We start from the raw sequence: 20,536 nt of genomic DNA, 5'->3' as shown, positions 1-20,536 counted from the left end.
TCATGACTTGAGCCAAAGGCAGATGCCCAACAGACTGAGCCACCCAGGTGTCCTTAAAAAAGTTTTTTTTTCACTCATTTAGGTAATCTCCATACCCAATATGGGGTTCAAACTCATGACCTCGAGATCAAGAGCAACATGCTCTTCTGACTGATCCAGCCAGGTGCCCCCATTTTATTGTGTTTTAAAATAAGAAGTACATTCTCAGAGTTCAAATTCAGAACTTACACAAGGGTATTGCAGTGACAAGATTCGCAGTCCCACAGTTTCCTTCCATGAAGGCAAACACTTCACAGCTCCTATTTAACAAGATTTTTTAAGAAACTGCTTTTAAAACTTCTCAAATGCTTAGAGGCTATTTAGAGACACTGACTGAACTCCACATTGGAGAAGAATCAATGTGGTTTCCAACCGTTGTACGGGTTCAGAGCAAGTTGCAAAGTAATCAAGGCCCAAAGACTGGGGAAGAAACTTTGATCTTCCCCCTAACTGCCCAAAAGAATTTCGGTGAAGAACCCATTCTTAGAAGAGGGATACATTAAATCACTGCATGTTAACAGGAACAAGGGTGGTAGACAGGGAGGGATTTAGCAAGTCTGTTTGCTAAAATTCCTCCTGATGTCCATTGCTTCCCCAGCAAGTATTTGTTTACCGAACATTTACTTTTTCATCTTCCTGTGAATTTCCTTCCTCTTGAAGTCCCACACTCCTACCCCCTTACCTCTTTAGTTCAGGATGACATATAAACCTCATTTTGCTGGACTGTCTTTGGAATCTCAGGTGTATGTGGATTCCCCATATATACAAGTTTAAATGAAATTTTCTCCTGTGACTCTGTCTTGTGTCAATTTAATTCTTAGGCCAGCTAGAAGAATCTTGGAGGATAGAGAAAAGTGTTTCCTTCCCAGCATCATCTTTAAAGGAGTGGTGTTGCTTGTCATTAAGGATAGGTGTCCTTTGGGGAGTGAGATGGAGCAAGGAGAAAAGACTGGATGGTTGCTATGGTTGCTGCAAGCCACAGAGCTGGGAGTGCTGCTCCCTGCCTCCCCACCCTCCCCCACCCTGTCTCCTTTGGGGTCTGTTTCTGATCCTGGTGCCCTGGGCAGGCAGGCCTGAATGCCCAGGGCTGCCTCAGACATGGGCAGCCAAATATCTCATCTCACTGCTCTCGTGTCAGAAAATGAGACCCTGCAGTTTCCCTTTCCCTGGCTGTTGAGCCCCCACAGCTCATGCTGTGATGCTTCTTCTAGGAATGTCTCTTTCTAGGGCTGCACAAAAGCTGTAGGATCACATGCCAGCTTGCTGGAGCTGACAGCTAAATGAGTTTGGAGAGGATGAGGAGAACAGCATCGTCAAATGTGACACAGTTAGCTAGAGAACTGTCAACTCACAGGAAAAGGCAACCAGCTTGCTGAAGATGAGACCAAGCCAAAATAAGCCGACTATTGGCAATGGTTTTCCTTTTCAGTGCAGATTTAAGGAAGACTGGCTACTAAATTCAGACACTGTCATATACATCACCTCTCCCACCCTTATAATCACCTTGTTAAGTAGGTCTCAGGGTTCATATTTTACAAATGAGGGTATTTTGGCTCAGAAGGGTTAAGTTGCTTGCTTGGGTTACATGGCTGGACTTCAGAGCTGCCTCTCAGCAATTCTGAGGTCTTTGTCAGTCTGAGGACAAATGTTTCCCAAAAACAAGATAGGCTGGGTTTAACATACATACCTGTGTGCACAAATTGATAGATCTGCACCGTCTCCTTGACACATGGTGGACGAGTGGTCTGTGGCTTCTTCCGTGGGTTTGCTCCTGGAACACTCTTCAGTGACTCCCTCAAAGACCAGCCCACTCCCCAACTGGTCCTCTGAGGTCTCTCAAGGAGCAGCAAACAGTGGCACAGGTGGACTGGAATGTGAGCCCCAGCCTCCTCATTTGTGAGTCTCCTTTCCGAAGAAAAGGCTCAGTCAGTTGGCCAAAGACTGGGAAGCTCATTGAGAACGTCAGAACTCCAGTCCCAGAGATCCCGACTACGTAGTTGCGTATGGAGCCTGGGAATTTGCATTTGATTTAAGGACTCCCGGCAATTTGGACACAGGTTCCAGAAATCACACTGAGACAATCTGGGCCCTGGAATGGGACATTAGCTGGAGCAGGGCAGAAAACGTCCAGAAGTTTTCTTTCCCACTGAGGCCATAAGGGCAAATATTGTACCCAAGTAAGGCTTCTAGAGGCCTTGAGTTTCAACAGACTCAGACCCTGCTTGGAATTGGAGAAATAAAAATGAACTATAATATGAATTATAATATGAAATATATTATAATTTATTATAATATATAATATGAAAGCTTTTTTTATTTTTTATTTATTTTATTTTTTAGATTTTATTTATTTGACAGAGACACAGTGAGAGAGGGAACACAAGCAGGGGGAGTGGGAGAGGGAGAAGCAGGCTTCCTGCGGAGCAGGGAGCCCGATGCGGGGCTCGATCCCAGGACCGTGGGACCACGACCTGAGCCGAAGGCAGACGCTTAACGACTGAGCCACCCAGGCACCCCTTATTTTTTATTTTTTTTTAAAGATTTTATTTATTCATTTGAGACACAGAGATACAGAGAGAGAGAGAGCATGAGCAGGGGAGGAGACAGAGGGAGAGGGAGAAGCAGCCTCCCTGCTGAGCCAGGAGCCCGATGTGGGGCTCGATCCCAGGACCCTGGGATCCTGACCTGAGCCGAAGGCAGACGTTTAACTGACTGAGCCACCCAGGCGCCCCATGTGAAAGCTTTTAAATGGAAAGCTCCAATTAGCTTTTTCATTGTCCAGCTCAGCTCATTTGGGCCTCCTTGGTGACCATTGCTCTATGTCACATGGGTAGACTTTCAGTGGCTAATTGTACTTTGAGGTTAGTTAATGCCCTTTACGGAAACAAAACGAAACAGAACAAAATATCATCATGTTACAGCTAGACTCAAGATCTTTCTACAGTGTTACAATGGGATACATTTGTATTACACGATAGTGCTCATTTGAAGCCTGCCAAAAAAATGCTCATTTTTATTCTTGAAAAAAAATTTAAATGCCAAACTACGCAATATTTTTTAATGGAGACATTTCTCTAGTCCATAAGGACAGGATAAAACTAAAACACACAGTGACTTTTAGCAAGGTCTCTAATCAGCTAAGGAAAGGGATAGGATGGGGGAAATCTCTTTAGAGGTTCTTAAATTGCTAAGGCAGGGAACAGAAAAGAAATGAGCTGAATGCATAAATGTCTGAGTGAAGAAGATCTAGCCATCAAATCAGATGTGACCACCATATTATGCTGGAAACAAACACTGCATGTTTTTGAGAGATTTAAAATCATATTCAAATATAAACAAACAAATACATAAAAAAACAGAACCAAAGCAAAGTTGCCAAATGGCCTAAACAGTATCCATTTTCTCATTTCTCCCCTGTAATAGACCTTTACATTGCCAGAGTCACGAATGTGCCTAGCTAATTTTTCAGTCATCCTTGAAGAGAGAGGTGAGATATAATAAAAAGTTAAGTGGAGCTCCCAGGAAAGTTCTTCTTTTTTTCTTTTTTTATAAAGATTTTATTTATTTGACAGAGAGAGAGAGAGGGAGAGCACAAGCAGGGGGAGCAGCAGAGGGAGAAGGAGAAGCAGGTTCTCCGCTGAGCAAGGAGCCCGACGCAGGGCCCAATCCCAGGACCCTGGGATCATGACCTGAGCCGAAGGCAGACGCTCAACCGACTGAGCCACCCAGGTGCCCTCCCACGAAAGTTCGTTACTCCCCATCTCTCTGCTTCCTGCCTGGAATGTATATGTGGCTTCTGGAGTTCCAGCAGCCATAATAAGGCCATGAAGCAAACTTGATGGTTAGAAGCCACAGCCAGGATGGTGAAGGAGAAAAATGGGAACCTAGGTCCCACCTCTGAATGTCCTATATGTGAGAAAATAAGCCTTTGTCTTGTTTAAGCTATTGCTTTTTTGTTATATGAACTTGAACCTACCCTGTGTCTGGTACTGTTCCAGGTACTAGGAATGAAGATGAGTAAAATATACCGACAGTTCCTGCCTCATGAAACTTGTAGTTTTTTTTTTTAAAGCCCAATGTAGGGCTTGAACTCACAACCTTGAGATCAAGACCTAAACTGAGATCAAGAATCAGACGCTTAGCTGACTGAACCACCCAGGCGCCCCATGAAGCTTATAATTTAGTTGGAAGAGCAACAATAAACAAGATAAAGAAATAAAAACATAGTTTGTTAAATAGTACCAGTGCCTAAGGAGTACAAATAAAGCAAGGGAGCTGATATGAAGTGTGGAGGTTGGGGGAAAGCTTGGCATTTTAGAGTGTAGCCAAGGACCCCGTAGGATTTTACCGAGGTACTGAGGCACCCTTTGTATAAAGACCTAAAGGATGGGGCGCCTGGGTGACTCAGTCGTTAAGCATCTGCCTACGGCTCAGGTCATGATCCCAGGGTCCTGGGATCGAGTCCCGCGTCAGGCTCCCTGCTCGGCGGGAAGCCTGCTTCTCTCTCTCCCACTACCCCCCTGCTTGTGTTCCCTCTCTCACTGTGTCTCTACCAAATAAATAAATAAAATCTTTAAAAAAAAAATAAAGACCTAAAGGAAGTAAGGGAGAGAGCAGAGGGATTTCTGGTGAAAGAGCATTCTAGTTGGAAAGAACGGCAAGCACAAACACTGTGAGGCCAGAATGTTCAAGAATTAACAAGGGCTTGGTGTGGGTGGTGTAGGTATTAAGAGCTAATGTTCGAGAAGTGATAAGGCCAGGTCCAGCAGGACCTCATGGGCAATAGGAGGGATTTTGGCTTCTACTCTGAATGAGATGGGGCGATGCAGAGGGTTCTGAGCAGGGGTGAGATCTGCCTTATATAGGAACAGAACCGCTGTGGTCACTGTGTTGAGACAAGGCAGCAGAGGACAAAGGTGCAGGCACAAAGACTGATGAGAAGGTGACAGCATCATCGAGATGAGAGGCGACGGTGGCTTGGACCCTAGTGAAAGCAGTGGAGGTAGGAGGGTGGGGGATCCTGGATACTAGGGAGAGCCATTAAAACTACTGGTGGCCCAAGGTCACCTGGCTGGCTTGGTCAGTAGAGCATTTTTTCTTTTTGAAAGATTTTTATTTATTTATTTATTTATTTATTTATTTATTTATATTATTTATTTTATTTATTTATAAGGAGAGCCTGCTTCTCCTTCTCCCTTGGCTGCTCCCCCTGTTGTGCTCTCCCTCTCTCTCTCTCTCTCAAATAAATATTTGAGAGAGAGGAGTGAGGGACAGAGGGAGAAGCAGACTCCCCGCTGAGCAGGGAGCCCGATGTGGGGCTTGATCCCAGGACCCTGGGATCATGACCTGAGCTGAAGGCAGACATTTAACAAACTGAGCCACCCAGGCGCCCCAGAGCATGCAACTCTTGATCTCAGGGTCATGAATTCAAGCCCCACGTTAGGGGTAGAGTTTACTTAAAAAAGAAAAAGGATTACTGGTAGACCAAACATACATGTAAGAGAGTCGAGGGGGACTCTGAGCAACCGGAGAGATGGATCTGCCGTCAAGAGAGTTGGAGCAAACTGGTTCCTCCACCCTTACCCTCAATAGGAGGAGTGGATTTGGAGGGAGAATAGCAGCAGGTCAGTTTTGGGTATTTGGGTTTTTTTTTTTTTAAGGTTTTTTTTTGCGGGGGCAGGATGCCTGGTGGCTCAGTCGGTTGAGCATCTGCCTTTGGCTGGGGTCATGATCGAGTCCCAGGATCGAGTCCCGCATCGGGCTCCCTGCTCAGCCTGCTTCTCCCTCTGCCTGCCACTCCCCCTGCTTGTGCTTGCTCTCTCTCTCTCTCTCTCTCTGTCAAATTTATTTATTTGAGAGAGAGACAGCGAGAGAGAGAGAGAGAGAGAGAGACAGCGAGAGAGGGAACACAAGCAGGGGTCGTGGGAGAGGGAGAAGCAGGCTTCCCGCCTAGCAGGGAGCCTGATGCGGGGCTCGATCCCAGGACCCTGGGATCATGACCTGGGCCGAAGGCAGACACTTAACGACTGAGCCACCCAGGCGCCCCAATAAATAAAATCTTAAAAAAAAAAGATTTTTAAAAAATAATTTCTACTCCCCATGTGGGGCTCAAACTCACGATCCTGAGATCAAGAGTTGTACGCTCTATACACTGAGCCAGCCAGGCACCCCAGTTTTGGATGTTTTGAATTTGAGATGCCCATTAGATGCCAAAAGAAGATGTTGAGTAGAGTTGGACACATAAGTCGGAATTCAGGGGAGAGGTCCATCCTGGGAGCCATCAGGATGTAGAGGTAGATATCGTGTGACTGGAGAAGGTCACCAAGTGAGTGAATGTGGAGAAAAAAAGGGATCTGAACCCTGAACCACGGGCCCCTCTGACGTTTAGAGAAGGAGGCAAGGTGGAGCCAGTGAAGAAGGTTGAGGAGAAGACCAGAGCGGAAGGAGGAAAACCAGCAAGCCTGAGGCTGTCATGGCCATGAGAAAAAAAAATGAGGAGAGAGTGAGAGATGGTGTTCATTGCTCGTCAAACTGGCCATAGAAACACTTCTGAAGAGTTCTCAGTACCTAGTAAGCATCTGGTTCATGGAAGGTGATACTGTAGATCACACGCACACACACACACACACACACACACACACACACACACACCCCATTAGCGCCGTGCAGCAGAATTTTCCTTGATGACGAAAATGTTGTCCACCTGTCAGTCCCATACTTAGCACTTACCCACAGGCGGCTACCGAGCACTTGAACAAGTGCCTAGTGTAGAAACTACCCTATGGGAGGGACTGAAACACTGTAGCGGAGTGAAACTCAATTCAAACAAATTAAGATGCCGAAGTGTACTTTATTCATGCAAACACCCTCAGGTGCACATTTAAATCAGGTGTGGAACTCCATACCCCTTTCCCTAGTCTTCCCACCCCCCGAACTTAGTGTCCCCTCCACACACAACCCTGTACCCTTAATTTGAAAAAGGAAGCCCTAATATATTTTGATGTATTAATTAGTACCCAACTTAATTAAAATTAATTTAATATTAAAATGTAAACAGCTACATGTGGTTAGTGGCTACTGTATGGGACAGAATGGATCTATAGTTCATCCTGTGACCTATTATAAATGTTCTCTTTTGGGACGCCTGGGTGGCTCAGTCGGTTAAGCGTCTGCCTTCGGCTCAGGTCATGATCCCAGGGTCCTGGGATCGAGTCCCGCATCGGGCTCTCTGCTCTGCGGGGAGCCTGCTTCTCCCTCTGCCTCTGTCTCTCTCTCTGTCTCTCATGAATAAATAAATAAAATCTTTAAAAAAAAAATAAATGTTCTCTTTTCAGATGATCAGCCGAATCATTATGTGTTTTAATCAGTTAATAAGTGAGTGGTACAGAAAGGCCCTTCGGTAGAGTTTCAGAAGTCAGGTGCGCGAGAGAGGACAATGAGTGAGCAAGCAAAGGCCAGAACCCTGAAGAAAGTGGGACTGACCTTCAGACACCCCAGGACTCAAATCTTGGTTCCGTCACTTAGCTGCGGGCTCCGAACGAGTTCCTGAATCTCTCCAAGCCAGCTGCATCCTCTGAGGTGGGGGGTGGGTAGCCGCCCTGACCTCCAGCAGAGGTGGTTAACTCATTTGCAGGGTCCGGTGCAAAATAAAAACGTGCACATAAATGTTCGACAATTATTAAGGATTTCAAACTGGCACCAGGGGAACACTGAGCTATGGGTGGGCCCTCCTGAGCGCGGGACCTGTGCAGGGGCAAGGGGGCACACACGTGAAGCTGTCTCTAGAGTCTGAGAAGGGCTGTTGGCTGGTCCAAGTGTTGAAAATAATAGTGGGCGCCGGGCCTGAGCCAAGACCAGAGGGTTCGCTGCTGCTGGGCTGGGCTGGGCTGAAGGCTGGGGCGGGAGATCTTTCCCAGCATCCGTTCTGGGTCTTCTCTCTTCCCGTGTCCTTAAGCTACTTTGCAGCCAATTTTTTTCTAGGCCTGTTTGTTATGTGGGTCTGAAATGACCACAGTCTAGCTCCTGGTAATTACCTCCATCAAAGGTTGGCCAAGAGACCGTATGGGCTCAGCCCTGTAGCTCATGGATCGGCAGCAGGGTCTTAAGAGGCCAGAGGAAAGGAGGGGACTGGGGGTTATATTGAGTTCCATGTCGTCCTGTTTTCTCATAAGCACCTTTTTAAAAAAGATTTTAGTTTATTTTATTATTTTTAAAGATTTTGTTTATTTGAGGAGAGGGGGAGAGAGCGCAAGCAGTGGGGAGGGGCAGTGGGAGAAGCAGACTCCCCACTGAGCGGGGAGCCTGATGCCGGGCTCCATCCCAGGACCCCGGGATCATGACCTGAGCTGAAGGCAGACGCTTAACCGACTAAGCCGCCCAGGCGTCCTCTCATAAGGACCTTTAAAGCCAAAAAACAGCCCCATGAACCCCCAGAGAACAGTGAGCCCTGGGGCAGGGAATTGCTCACTTACCTCTGGAGTAGAGCTAAGGCCGAGAGTACCTGGATGTGGTGCTTTCTGGCGGCGATCTTGGAAGCCATGCAGGTGTAAAGTGTAAAGTGTGACTCCCCTCTTCCCTGGGGAGCAGGAATCCATCAAGGCTGTGGCTGAGGGCAGCGCTGAGTGTCGGGGAGCTAGATTTGGCAGGGCCTGGCAGGTGCTTTGCTCTGTGGCTCTAACACCAGATTCTCAGGCATCCCTGACCCAGGCAGGAGCTGCCGACACCAAGCCCAGAGAGGGCCTATGGGTGGGGGCAGCATCCCTGAGCCTTCTTCCCCCAAAGTTCCTGGCCTCCTGGAGGAAGGAGAAAAGATGGGGGAGACGAAAGGATCCCATGGGAGCCCTGAGCCACTTTGGCGGCCCCTTACCTCATCCCCGGATCCCAGGAGCTGTCCCCCCCCACCCGCCCCGGGGCTGAACTGAGCCACAGAGCAGGTGCAAAGGCTGTGCATTTGCTGCCCTGCCTCTTGCGTGTTTGCGTCCCTGGGCAAGTGACTCCATCTCACTGGGCCTCCTTTTCTCACCAGTAAACGAGATGGAACATTGCCGCTGCAATCATCAGAGGCTACCGTGAGCGAAGGCTTGAAAGCTTCTAGCATAAGGTCTTTGGCTGGCATCGAATTCCTTCCCTCCGTCTGGCCGTCTCCAGTATGATACCTGCCCGATGTCACCGCCGAAGTACAATATGTCTCTGTTCTGACCATGAACGTAACAGATGTTCTTGCTGAGCACCCGCTGTGCTGGGCAACGTGAGGAGGATGAACAAAGTACAAAAACATGGACTCCTACCTCTGAGAAAAGTTCAGCCATGCTGAGCAAGACATTGGCAAGTACAAACTCCCAACTAATGAGATTGATGTATGAGTCTCAGGCATCCTAAGGACGATTGCCATTTAGAGGGAGAGCTTGGTGGGGCTGGAGGGCTTCTTGGAGGAAGTGGGCTCTGTGATAGACTGAAGTGCTGGTAGGATTTTCACAGAGAGGGGAGGTAGGTCACACAGCTTCTTGTGGAGGGTTGTCTGGGAACAGTGGCATGAGCCAACGATCGGGCAGGAGTGCCCATGATGCCCCCTGAGGGTTTTGAGTGCCATTGGGATGGAGCTCTGAGGTCATGGGTTCAATGGCGGGAGAGATCTGGAGAGCTGAGGAGGGCCGGGTGGGAAACTGGAGGTGCCATACCTCAGCAGGAGATCAAGGATTTTATTCTGAGGGACAAATCTGGAGGTACAGGTGTCAGAGCAAGGGAGTTACACGATGATGTATGGTGGGAGGGAGTGGGAAGGTAGAGGAGAAGCATCTAAAGCAATCGGGGTGAGTGACAGGGATGAACCAAAGTCTGGTCCTGCATCCGGGCCTGGGTGACCGGAAGAGTCAAAGCATTTTGGAGATGGACGTGACCTTGGGCGATTTACTCTATGTAGACATTTGAGAAACAGAACCCAACTCAAGGCCACCCAACTTGTTAGGGGCCGAGTCAGGAAATGAACTCATGTTAAAGGTTTAGTGCAAGGGGATGGGGAAGGAATTTGCCTCTGGAGTGATCAGGTTTGGGGAACACGGGGACATATGAGCTGATGAATCCAGCAGACTGCTGAAAATGTGGGTCTGGGGCCCAGGGAGGTATCAGCTAGGATTTGGGGGGGGTGGGCATTCTCATCATAGAACAAAGGACACAGTTAGAACCCCAAGGGGCAGTGTGCTGAGACAAAAGGCCAGAAGCCCCAAGACTGAAGCTTGACGTCCAAGAACAGGATCCAGGAGAAAGGGCAGCCAGAGAGGTGGGATGTGGCCCAGATGTGAATGCAGTGATCAAGAGAAAAGGTGTTGGTTAGCGCTGTCTAGGGGCTTAGACACTTGGCTCCAATCTCCCCAGCCCCACTGAAGCAGATGGCTGTGAACTCTTTAACCCTTCTCCCACTGAGATGCGGAGTCTTTGCTTCCTCCCCTTAAATGTGGGCAGGCTCTGTGATGAATGTGCCCAGAGACTAGAATGGAAGTGACACCATGAGGCTTCCGGGCCCAAGTCTCCAGACACTGGCAGGTCCGACTTTCTGTTCTGAGAACACTCGCTCTTGGAACACAGCCACCGTGTTGTGAAAAAGGCCCCAGTCCTGTAGAATGGTCCAAGGGAGGAAGAATCAGAGCTCCTGGCTGGCGGCTAGTATTGACTCACCAGCTGGGTGATGCCACCATCTTGAAAGGAGAGTCCAGTTGAGGTCCCCAGAGAGGTAAGCCATCCCTGATGAGTTCTACTCAGATTTGTGAGCAAAATAAAGACTGTTCCTAAGTTACCAAAGTGTGGGGCGGTTTGTTATGCAACAATATCCTATCTCCTCGGTGCACTTGGGTCTCTTCTCCAAGGGCAAGGTGAACAGTGGGGGGCCCTTTGGAGCGTCCCTCTCCCCCCAGCCTCCCTTTGCTTCTGTTCTGGTGGTCGGTGACCCTCATGGGGCTTAGGGCTCCATGTCAGTCAATGGCAATGGTGGCCCAAGACCTCTAGGGGGTATCGGGAGTGGTCAGAGAGAGGCAGCCCAAAGCCTGGCATCTGGTACCATAAACACACAGAAAAGACAAACGTCTACTGAGCCCCTGCTGAGCCTGTCACGATAAACTGGGGGATCTGGGCCTCAGCCGAACCAGGGGACAAATAGCCAAATCATTTAAACAACTCGATGTCCATTTTTCTTTCCTGTACATTCGTTTATTTAAAAAAGTGTAGGAAATGAATAAAATGGTACCTAAAAATTATCTACAACGAAATAAATTATTCCCAGTTATGCATTGCAGATCCACACAAACCAGTCCTCTAACCTTGACCAAGGTTACATTCCCCAAGGACTTACATGCTTCCCCCCTCCGACTCTTCCTGAGGCTTTTCCCTCCTGTGTGAAGTGACTACAGCATTAAGCCCCATCCTGTATGAGCTGGGCTTCCTCACAAGCATCGCGGACGGGCATGGAGGCAGCCCAGGCGTCCGCAGACCCAGCGGCAGGGCACACAGTAGGCGTCAGCAAATGTGTCCAAGTGGTTTCCAGCGGCCCTGACGTATTTTACCTAAGTGGGGTCTGGGTTTTAAAGAAAAGAGTCAGAGGTATGTTGGGCTGGCACCTCCAGGAGGCATAGCTTCAAAAAACATTAAATTCGCCTGAGGTCTCAGGAAGATAGCAACTGGGCCTGGAGTTTGGAGCTCTCAGTTAAAAGCAAATGGCCCCATGGGGCCCTTGTAAGTAAGGGCGGAGCGTGTGACAACAACCAGGCCAAGGGTGGCCTGCCACGCTCTATGGCCGTGGGAGGCAGAGCACCGAGGCCAGGGCTCTAGGGTTGATTTTAAGTCATGATACAATGGCAGTTGGGGGGAGGAAGCCCCAGCCCTCTGGCCCTTCATGGGGAGGGGGTCAAGAGTCCGAAGGTAACTGGGCAGGAGCCCGCCTTTTACAAGGGAAAGGTGCCAGGGGCCGCACCCAGGGTGTCAGCCAAACAACAAACCCTTCCTTCTGGAAAGAGTTCAAGAGGCCTTGGAATACACACCATTTAGGAGATTGCAAAACTCCTTTTCATGGAGGCAAAGTAGCACATGCAAGCAAGTCTAGGCAGTGCGTTTCCAAGGTGAATTCACTGAACACAGTGAAGCACATTTATTTTTTAAAGGAGGTTTGGCCACAGAAACATTGACGTTTGGACCATGCCAACAAGCTGGAACAGGATCCCTCTCCTCCCAGAAGAGATCAGGGCCCACAGAGGCAAACGCTCCCGCGAGCGGGAGCTGGGCTGATCATTAATATAAATGAGGGATGTGGGCCGTGTATGAGAAAAAACTTTCATGAAACACACACCAGCCTTGAGGCCCATCTTCTCCTTTGATAAGAGACACATATGGGTCCTAAACTTTCCATTTCATTATGAACAAAGCAACCCCCCGGGGGTGGGGCGGGGGCACTGATCAGCAGCCACAGACGCTCAGCGTCAGTGAGGGAGGCGAGAGGGAGTGGTGGGGACTGGGGTGAACTGGGGAACCAGGCACCCCACCAGCTGCCGCCAGGTTGACAGTGAGCCCCAGAAACGGCCAGATCTCCTGATTTGGATTTTTATGCAAAAATTGTATAATTTTAAATGTTAGTAACAAATTCTTCAAAAAGATTCTGCAGGCCAAACAAAACACACCTGCGGGCTGGGTCGTTTCCCAGTCTCTCTTGCAGTGGCAGGGAGGTGTGATAGGCAGAATCATGGGTCCCCAAAGATGTCCATGTCCTGATCCCCCAGAACCTGAGGCTGTGTTACCTTACGTGGCAAAAGGGACTTTTCAGTGTGATTAAATTACAGATCCGGAGATGGGGAGATTTTCCTGGATTATTTGAGTGGGTGGGCTTTATAAGTGAAAGGTCCATATAAGGCAAAGAAGGAAGGAGGTGCATCAATGTCACGTGGCAGCGTGGGCAACTCCGTGTGACCAGCCAACCGAGGCATGGAGTGTGAGCAGCCCCTAAAAGCTTGAAAAGGCAAGGAAACCAATTCTGCCCTAGAGCCTCCAGAAGGAGGGTAGCTCTGCTGACTCCCCGATTTTAGCCCAGGGAGACCCACTTTGCCCTTCTGCTCTCCAGAACCATAAGAAATCTATGTTGTGTTGAGCCTCCATGTTTGAGGTAATTGGTTACAGTAGCAACAAGGAGCTAACACGGTGGCCATTCTCTGGCGTATTTTTAGACATTGCTAGAGGCTGAGAATACTCTCTAGATTTCTCGTTAAATGCCAAAGTATTGTTGGAGTGGGGACAGCCACACAGCAATTCAAGGAAATTTTTCTTACTTCTAGGACTCAAGATAAATCTGTGCGGTGGGATAACCACACGCAGAGCAAGAGAACCAGGAAGTCGCTTATCAATGCCCTCAAACAGACACACCCTGTTTTGGCTGGACAGACTGCAAATTATTCCCACCTTCCAGGGGACAGGCACATGTTTATCTAGTGGTCGGTAGAAGTCAAAACCCAGCCATCCAACCAGTTTGCATGAGTTGTCACCATGTCAGGTAAAAAGAGCTACATGGTTATGCATTTGACTCCTTAAATATACAGGACCACCAAATAAATAATAATAATAATAAGGCACATTATCATTTTCATCCAGGGGGCTCCAGTGGGAGCAGGGACCTTGGATGGGCTCCGAGGGATTGGAATTGTTGCCCTGAAGAGGTCCAAATCCAAATCCAAATCCAAATCCAAATCCAGGGCTTGTTGCAACCTTGTACATGGTGACTCACAGCCCTCCTCTCTCATTATGGGCTGGTTTACAACCCAACCCGAGTTTAGAAGGACATGAACTGTGACGATTGTATCCAGGTCAGAATTCATCACTTTCAACATCCCATCATTGGAATGAGTCCACTTGGAAATCAGAGGTCGGTGGTGTCCTGAAAAACCTCCTGCCATTCCTTCCATATAATTCCTCTTTAGGATTTCTGCTTGAGACTCCTAAAGGGTGTCTTAATGCCCTGTTTTAGGCAAAGTCTTTGGAATGGGTCCAAGTTACTCCCCAGGCTCCTCTGGCTCATGGGTGTCCAGCAAGGGAACGTCTGTGCTCCCGTTGTTGGGGTGGGAGAAGGTATATGGTTCGGTCTCAGACTCAGTGGGGAAGCCAGGGGATAGCTCATCTGTGGTCAGCTTTGCAGTCGGGGCCCTGGAGCATATGGGGGGTGGGGAGGGGGGGCAGTCTCCTGTGGGGCCCTGGAAGGGCCGGTAGGTGTCCACCTCTGGCTTCAGGAAGGAGCCGTTGGAATCCTGTAGCAGATGCCCATACACCATGGTGTCATCGATGACATCGTACACGTGGGAATCACTGTCCTTTCGTCCTTTCTGACACTTTTTTGGCTGCATCGGCATCTGGGTGTTGATGTTGCCATTGTAGATGCCTACAGGTGGGCCTTTGTTTTTCTTCTTTTTCCTACTGAGAGAAGGGGAACAAGACAGAGTCAGGAAGAGCAGGATCTTAGCTGCGCTCCATTGGCATAGCCCTACAGGAACTGGGGCACTTTGGGGTTCTCGCATGTCTCCCCCAAGTCCCTCAAATCCCTTAGCCCTTGGAACTGAAACTACTCTCCTCTGGGAGCATTTAGAAGGGACCAGCTTCTGTCTCCAGTCTTCACAGTGGATGCAGGGTATCCAGGGGTGGGAACAGCTGACAACCAGCCCCTCTTTCCTACAAGAAAGGGTGCTGCCCCAGCCCGACCACATCCAGTGTGGTCATCCCCCACTAATGCTCTAGGACGCAGTCTTTCCCCTAGCTAATGCTTCATCCCTCTTTTGCATGGGTAGAAGCTCTGGCCATCTGGATTCTAAGTGATGTAACAGAGGAGACTCGGGATGAGAGGCTATATCTTAGTTTGGAGTTGGGGACAGTGGGACTCAGTATTAGCAGAGGTATCCGGTCCCTTCAAGCAGTAGCCTGCATAAGGGGAACAGCCTGCATAAAGGGACAGAACTCAAAAGAAGACAGCATTCAGGCTGGGGCACGCCAGAGCTCCTCAATAACATCATGAACCTTTGCTGTGTAATGTTCTTTGGTACTTGGGTGTGGACGGGCATTAGCACTCTCCGCCGAGGAAAACAAAGCTTCGCCCTCCATCTCCATGAGCCAAAAGCAGGGGATGCTGGCTTTTTAGCTGACCAGTGATTCAAATGGAGGACATTAGTTCAATTAACATAATGGACCCTATATTGCACAGGCTGACAGCTCACTAATTGTGGACAGGCTTCTTGTCCTTTTCTGCGATAAAAATAATGTAGTCCATTTAGCTTGTAACACTGAGTCTCTGGCTGGGGTGATGGGTTCCAAAGGCTCCTGCCTGAAGCCCTGAGATGGATGCCCCTCCTTTGTGCTCCATGGAGCCTTGATTGTCTCCACCAGTGTTCTTCTCAGGCCAGAACCAGGGCAGTTTAGAGATAGAGGCAAGAAGTGGACCCTCCCCTTGCTCGGTTCCCTGCCGATGAGGAAGAAGGGACCCGGTGTTAACACTGTGCTTTCTGATCTGGGTGGCAGAGACTGCACCCCAGATAAGAAAGTTTCCTAGAGAAACCATAAAATGATAATTTGTTGAAAGAAGTCCTTTTCCCCTGTGTGGTATGTATACAATTCCATTTCACAGAGAAGAGGCTTTTCCCTGGACCTGCCTCGGGCAGCCCCTTCCTCATCAGTGGAGACATTTCTAGACAGTCTCACTGTGGGTCGGGAATTTTGGTTGTTTGCTCACGGCCCCAGTTAATAATAAAAAAGAAAAAATTCTCTTTAGCTTGTTGCAAGGTTGAATGGCGCTAAGGAAAGCAATTTCCTTCTCCCTCATGGCTTTAATCAGAAATACGCGCAGAATTGATAAAATCTGGTGGCGCCCCTATTCTGTCTCAAAAGGTCAATGCTCTGCCTTCATAAAACAGCAGCTCTCATCCTGAGGGGATGGAAGATGAGATGAGTCAGGTAACTGGGTCTTCCTTCCTTTCGCCCACAGGGCTCGCTTTTTGGTGCCTGTCTGGAGTCCAATAAACAAGTGCAAAAATTTAAGAAACCGGAGAACCAGCTGGGGTGGCATGCGTTCGCTCTCCAAGTGACAGAGGACGCAGGCTCAGAGCCCTGGCCTGGGGTGGGGGTGGGGGGGTTCTGACGTGAGCATTTTCCTGCTAAGATCATCTCTGGGATGACCACCATCTGATGGGCAGACAGTAAATGATTGCCAGGGGACTCGTGCCGAGACAGCTGCGTAAAAACCGCAGGCTAACATGTCACCAGCTGTGTCTTCTGTCCCCCCTCCCCCCCAGCATAACTCACATCTGGCAATATTATTTAATACCCATCCCTGGGAGAGGAATGGGAAGCAAGAAAAGAAGTGAGTAATTAACGACAGCTCTGGTCTGTGTGACCTAAGGAGGCGTCAGATTGGCGGAAGACAGTTTGAGAAATTCCACCTACTTCTTTTTCACAAAGCAAATGATGAGTCCAAGGGCAAACAGCAGTAAGGCGCCACCTCCCACGACCACGATGATGATGACAGTCAGGTCTGTGAGCAGAGACACGAGGGAGAGGGATGAGGAGACACGGGGGTGGTCAGGTGGACAATGAACTGGGGCAGACAGTCTCCAGAGATGGCCGCCATCCCTCCCTTCCCTCCCCAGACACACATGCTGCTCCTCACATCAAGAGGAGCCTATTTCCCTTCTTCTTCACTCTTCTTGACTTGCCAGTACTGGGGCCTTTTAGAGGCCTGGTAACTTCTTGTACTTTCTGTCTGAGGGGCAGCGAGTCAGTCAGCATGTAAGAAGGTTGCCCATCCTGAGGCCGCCATGCTGTGAGGAAGCCCAAGCCAACCACGTGGAGACTCCGTGAGGAAAACGGACCCAGGAACCTGGCTGAAAGTACCAAGGCTGCAGATGACCCATCCCTGCCACCCCCGAGCTGTTTGAGGCATCTGGCGGCAGCCCCAGATATCTGAGAGCAGAGAAGAACCATGTGGCTGTGTCCTATCCAAATACCTGACCGACAGAATTGTGAGCAAGCAAAATGGTTGTTGTCTAAACTACTGAATCTTGGGGCTATTTGTTAGGTGGTGACAGAGAAGTGAAACCAACTGCAGGCCCTACCAGATCCCCTCCAAAGGCTACTCTGGGCCCACCATGGGATGTGTCCACCCAGGCACCATGGCCTACATGGGAGAAAGGGGCAGAGGGCTGTAGGGGAAAGCAGGGCGGCAAAGTCAGAAGTGAGGGCACTAAGGACAGGGTTCTTTCATCTGTGCTGTCCTTTTCCTACAGTTGTACAAAGGACAAAGGAAATAAACCAGACAGGGAGCCCTGCACCAAACAGGGATTTAGAAGTTCTTGCTTGTTTGGGGCACCTGGGTGGTTCAGTTGTTAACGGCTCAGGTCATGATCCCAGGCTCCTGGGATCGAGCCCCACATCAGGCTCCCTGCTCGGCGGGAAGCCTGCTTCTTCCTCTCCTGCTCTCCCTGCATGTGTTCCCTCTCTCGCTGTGTCTCTATCTGTCAAATAAATAAATAAAATCTTAAAAAAATTTTTTTTTTATTTATTTGATAGAGCGAGAGCACAAGCAAGGGGAACAGTAGAGGCAGAGGGAGAAGCAGGCTCCCAGCCAAGCAGGGAGCCCGATGAGGGGCTCGATCCCAAGACCCTGTGATCATGACCTGAGCCGAAGGCAGACGCTTAACCATCTGAGCCACCCAGGTGCCCCAAATAAATAAAACCTTAAAAAAAAAAGTTCTTGCTTGTTCAACGAGAAAACAAAAGGAGAAGTTAAGAGAGAAGTCAAAATAGAAATAAATGGGATACTTAGTTGGCTCAGTTGGAGGAGTGTGTGGCTCTTGATCTTGGGGTCATGAGTTCGAGCCCCATGTTGGGTATAGAGATTGCTTAAATAAAGAAATAAAACTTAAAAAAAAAAGTAGAAATAAATGCCAGAAAATGAACGTAAGAGAGTCAGAAAACCCAGGAGCTAACCTGAGAGTATGGGAGAGCTTCTCACTTACGGCTTTTGGTTTGCATCACTTCTCTTGCTGCTAACCAGTTGTGTGGCCTTGGGGTGGACGTGCAGTCTCTCTGACCGCCAGAAAGGGAAGGGGCCTGGAGAAACGATCTCCACTGTCCCTTCTGGTTCTAACACTCTGTGGTGTTCTGTGATTATCTTGGAATAAAGGCAAACGTGGCCCCACCACGATTGCGGTGCCACAAACGCATTTCCTCACTGGAGACTCTTGGGCGGATCCTGCAACTTTGAGCACAAGGCCTGCCGCTGAGGGCATTTCATGGATTCCCATGTTTCACTGGACTCAGTAAAAAAATGCCAGCACCAAGGGGTGCCTGGGTGGCTCAGTTGCTTGAGCATCTGACTCTTGATTTTGGCTCAGGTCATGATCTTGGAAGGTCATGAGATCAAGCCCTGTATTGGGCTCTGCACTTTTAGCACAGAGTCCGCTTGAGATCCTCTCTCCCTCTCCCTCTCCCTCTGCCCTCCCCCTGCTTGTGCACGCCCGCGCACGCTCTCTCTCTCTCTAAAATAAATAAAATCTTAAAAAATGCCAGTGCCAAGTTCTGTGTCACACTTTCCACGTCCCCACATTTGAACCCCCAACACTTGAATTCCCAATGATACTTCTGTGAGGTAGTTATTACCATCTACCCTCTAAGATGAGGAAGGTTAAGGGAGTGAAGAACCTACCCCTATGCCAGAGAGAGATTAATAGTAAATGACAGTGATAGATGGACGATAAAATTGCCCTACTTCTACCCCCCTCCCCGAACCATGTCTTAGACTATGTGACTCTGGAGCTCCTCCCACCAAGAGGTGGAGTCTATTTGTCCACCCCTTGAATTTGGGCAGGCCCAAAGAATTCTGTAGAAGGGATGGTGTGAGTTCCTAACCCAAGCATCAAGAGACCTTGTATGCTTCTTCCAGACTCTCTTGGATCTCTCTGCCTCTGCCATGAGAACAAGGCCCAGGCTGGAGTGTCAGGGAGCGTGGGGAGGAGAGCCAAGGAACCTAGTTATCCCAGCTGATTGTGGCTGGGCCCAGACGTGTGAGAGTGCACGGCTCAGACCACCAGAGTCTTCTAGCTGCCTGCAGTTACCCACACGTGCATGAGTGAGTGAACCCCGATAAGTCCAGCTCACACCAGAATCGCCTAGTCAACATGTAAGCAATAATAAATGGCTGTCTTTAAGCCAGAGTTCTGGGGTGGTTTGTTATGCAACATTACTGATGCAAACGCTGACTGATACATGGACAGCCAGGACTCAAATCCATGTTTTCTGGATTTTTTTCGCCTCCCATGTTTGCCCCCTACCCTTCAGCTGACAATTTGCTGTCCACCCCCCCGCCCCCACAAGACCTTGCAGGCCCTTACCCGTAGTCCTTGGGGTAAGCAACACCCAGAAGAACAGGTCCAGCTGCTTGCCACTCACAGGGCTGCAGTTGGAGATGTTGACCCAGAAGCTGTGGTGGTGGAAGCTTGGCTTGGGGAGCACCTCATCCTCCAGGCTGAAGATCTCCTCTGCCTTGCTCCGCTGCTCCTGGATGATCATGAATGCACGCCCCGTCTGGCAGACAACGCCGGTCCGCTCCTTGAGGAAGGTCAGGTAGGCCACCTGGTTGCTGGGCACACTGATGTTCCAGGACACTGAGGTGAGGGATGGCAGGCCCCGGTCCCAGTTAGGGCTCCTCAGGTAGACCTTGTTTTTTGTGTCTGGGGTCACCGTGAAAACACCTTCCTCTGCAGGAAAGGGGAGAGAATCCACACAAGATGTTTCACTGAATCAAAATGGATGTTAACCTGTCTAGACTTTTCTAGAGTTTTCTGCGATGACAGAAAAGTTCTCCACAGGCTCACCCCATTTTATTACACTTTGCAGATCCTGTGAATTTTTAAGAATTGAAGGTTTGTGGCAACCCTGCATTGAGCAAGTCTGTGGCACCATTTTTCCAATAGCATTTGCCATTTTTTTGTGTGTCTCTGTGTCACATTTTGGTGATTCTCCCAACATTTCAAATTTTTCATTATTGTATTTGCTATGGTGATCTGTGATCAGTGATTGCAACTTGCTGAAAGCTCAGATGATGGTTAGCATTTTTTAGCAAGGAAGTTTTTTGTTTTGTTCTTTGGGTTTTTTTTTTTTTTTTTTTTTTTTTGCTTACGAAGCTTTTATTTTTAAGTAATCTCTACATCCAATGTGGGGCTTGACCTTACAAGCCCGAGATCAAGAGTCGCATGCTCTACCAACTAAGTGAGCCATGCACCCTGGCAATAAAGAATTTAAAATTAAGGCATGTACATTGTTTTTTTTTAGACACAATGCTATTGCACACTTACTAGACTACAGTATGGTGTAAAGAGAACTTTTATATGCACCGGGAAACAAAAAAACTCATTTCACTTGTTTTATTGCAGTGGTCGGGAACCGAACCTGCAATATCTCCTGGGTGCCCATATCTGCACTCCCCAAGCATGTA

At 48.9% G+C, this 20,536-nt stretch overlaps 1 protein-coding gene across 2 annotated transcripts in view; it reads right to left on the bottom strand.

Moving 5' to 3' along the window:
• Positions 1–11,227: 11,227 nt before the first annotated feature.
• Positions 11,228–20,536, bottom strand: part of CDCP1 (CUB domain containing protein 1) — a 59,933-nt gene continuing 50,624 nt past the window's right edge. Inside the window, exons 7-9 of one of the 2 annotated variants that reach the window (XM_021683232.1) lie at positions 19,434–19,799; positions 16,489–16,576; positions 11,228–14,475 (exon numbers count right to left, since the gene is read on the bottom strand). In XM_021683232.1, the coding sequence (XP_021538907.1) occupies positions 14,058–14,475; positions 16,489–16,576; positions 19,434–19,799 (872 nt within the window). In that variant the 3' untranslated portion in view covers positions 11,228–14,057. The remainder of the gene's footprint in view (positions 14,476–16,488; positions 16,577–19,433; positions 19,800–20,536) is intronic. The other variant, XM_044921822.1, reaches the window with a different exon arrangement.

This window comes from Neomonachus schauinslandi, chromosome 1, assembly GCF_002201575.2.
Source record: "Neomonachus schauinslandi chromosome 1, ASM220157v2, whole genome shotgun sequence".
In the NCBI taxonomy this organism is placed as follows: Eukaryota; Metazoa; Chordata; class Mammalia; order Carnivora; family Phocidae; genus Neomonachus; species Neomonachus schauinslandi.
The sequence above is the reverse complement of the archived record's forward strand: the minus strand, read 5'-3'. Positions and strand labels throughout refer to the sequence as shown.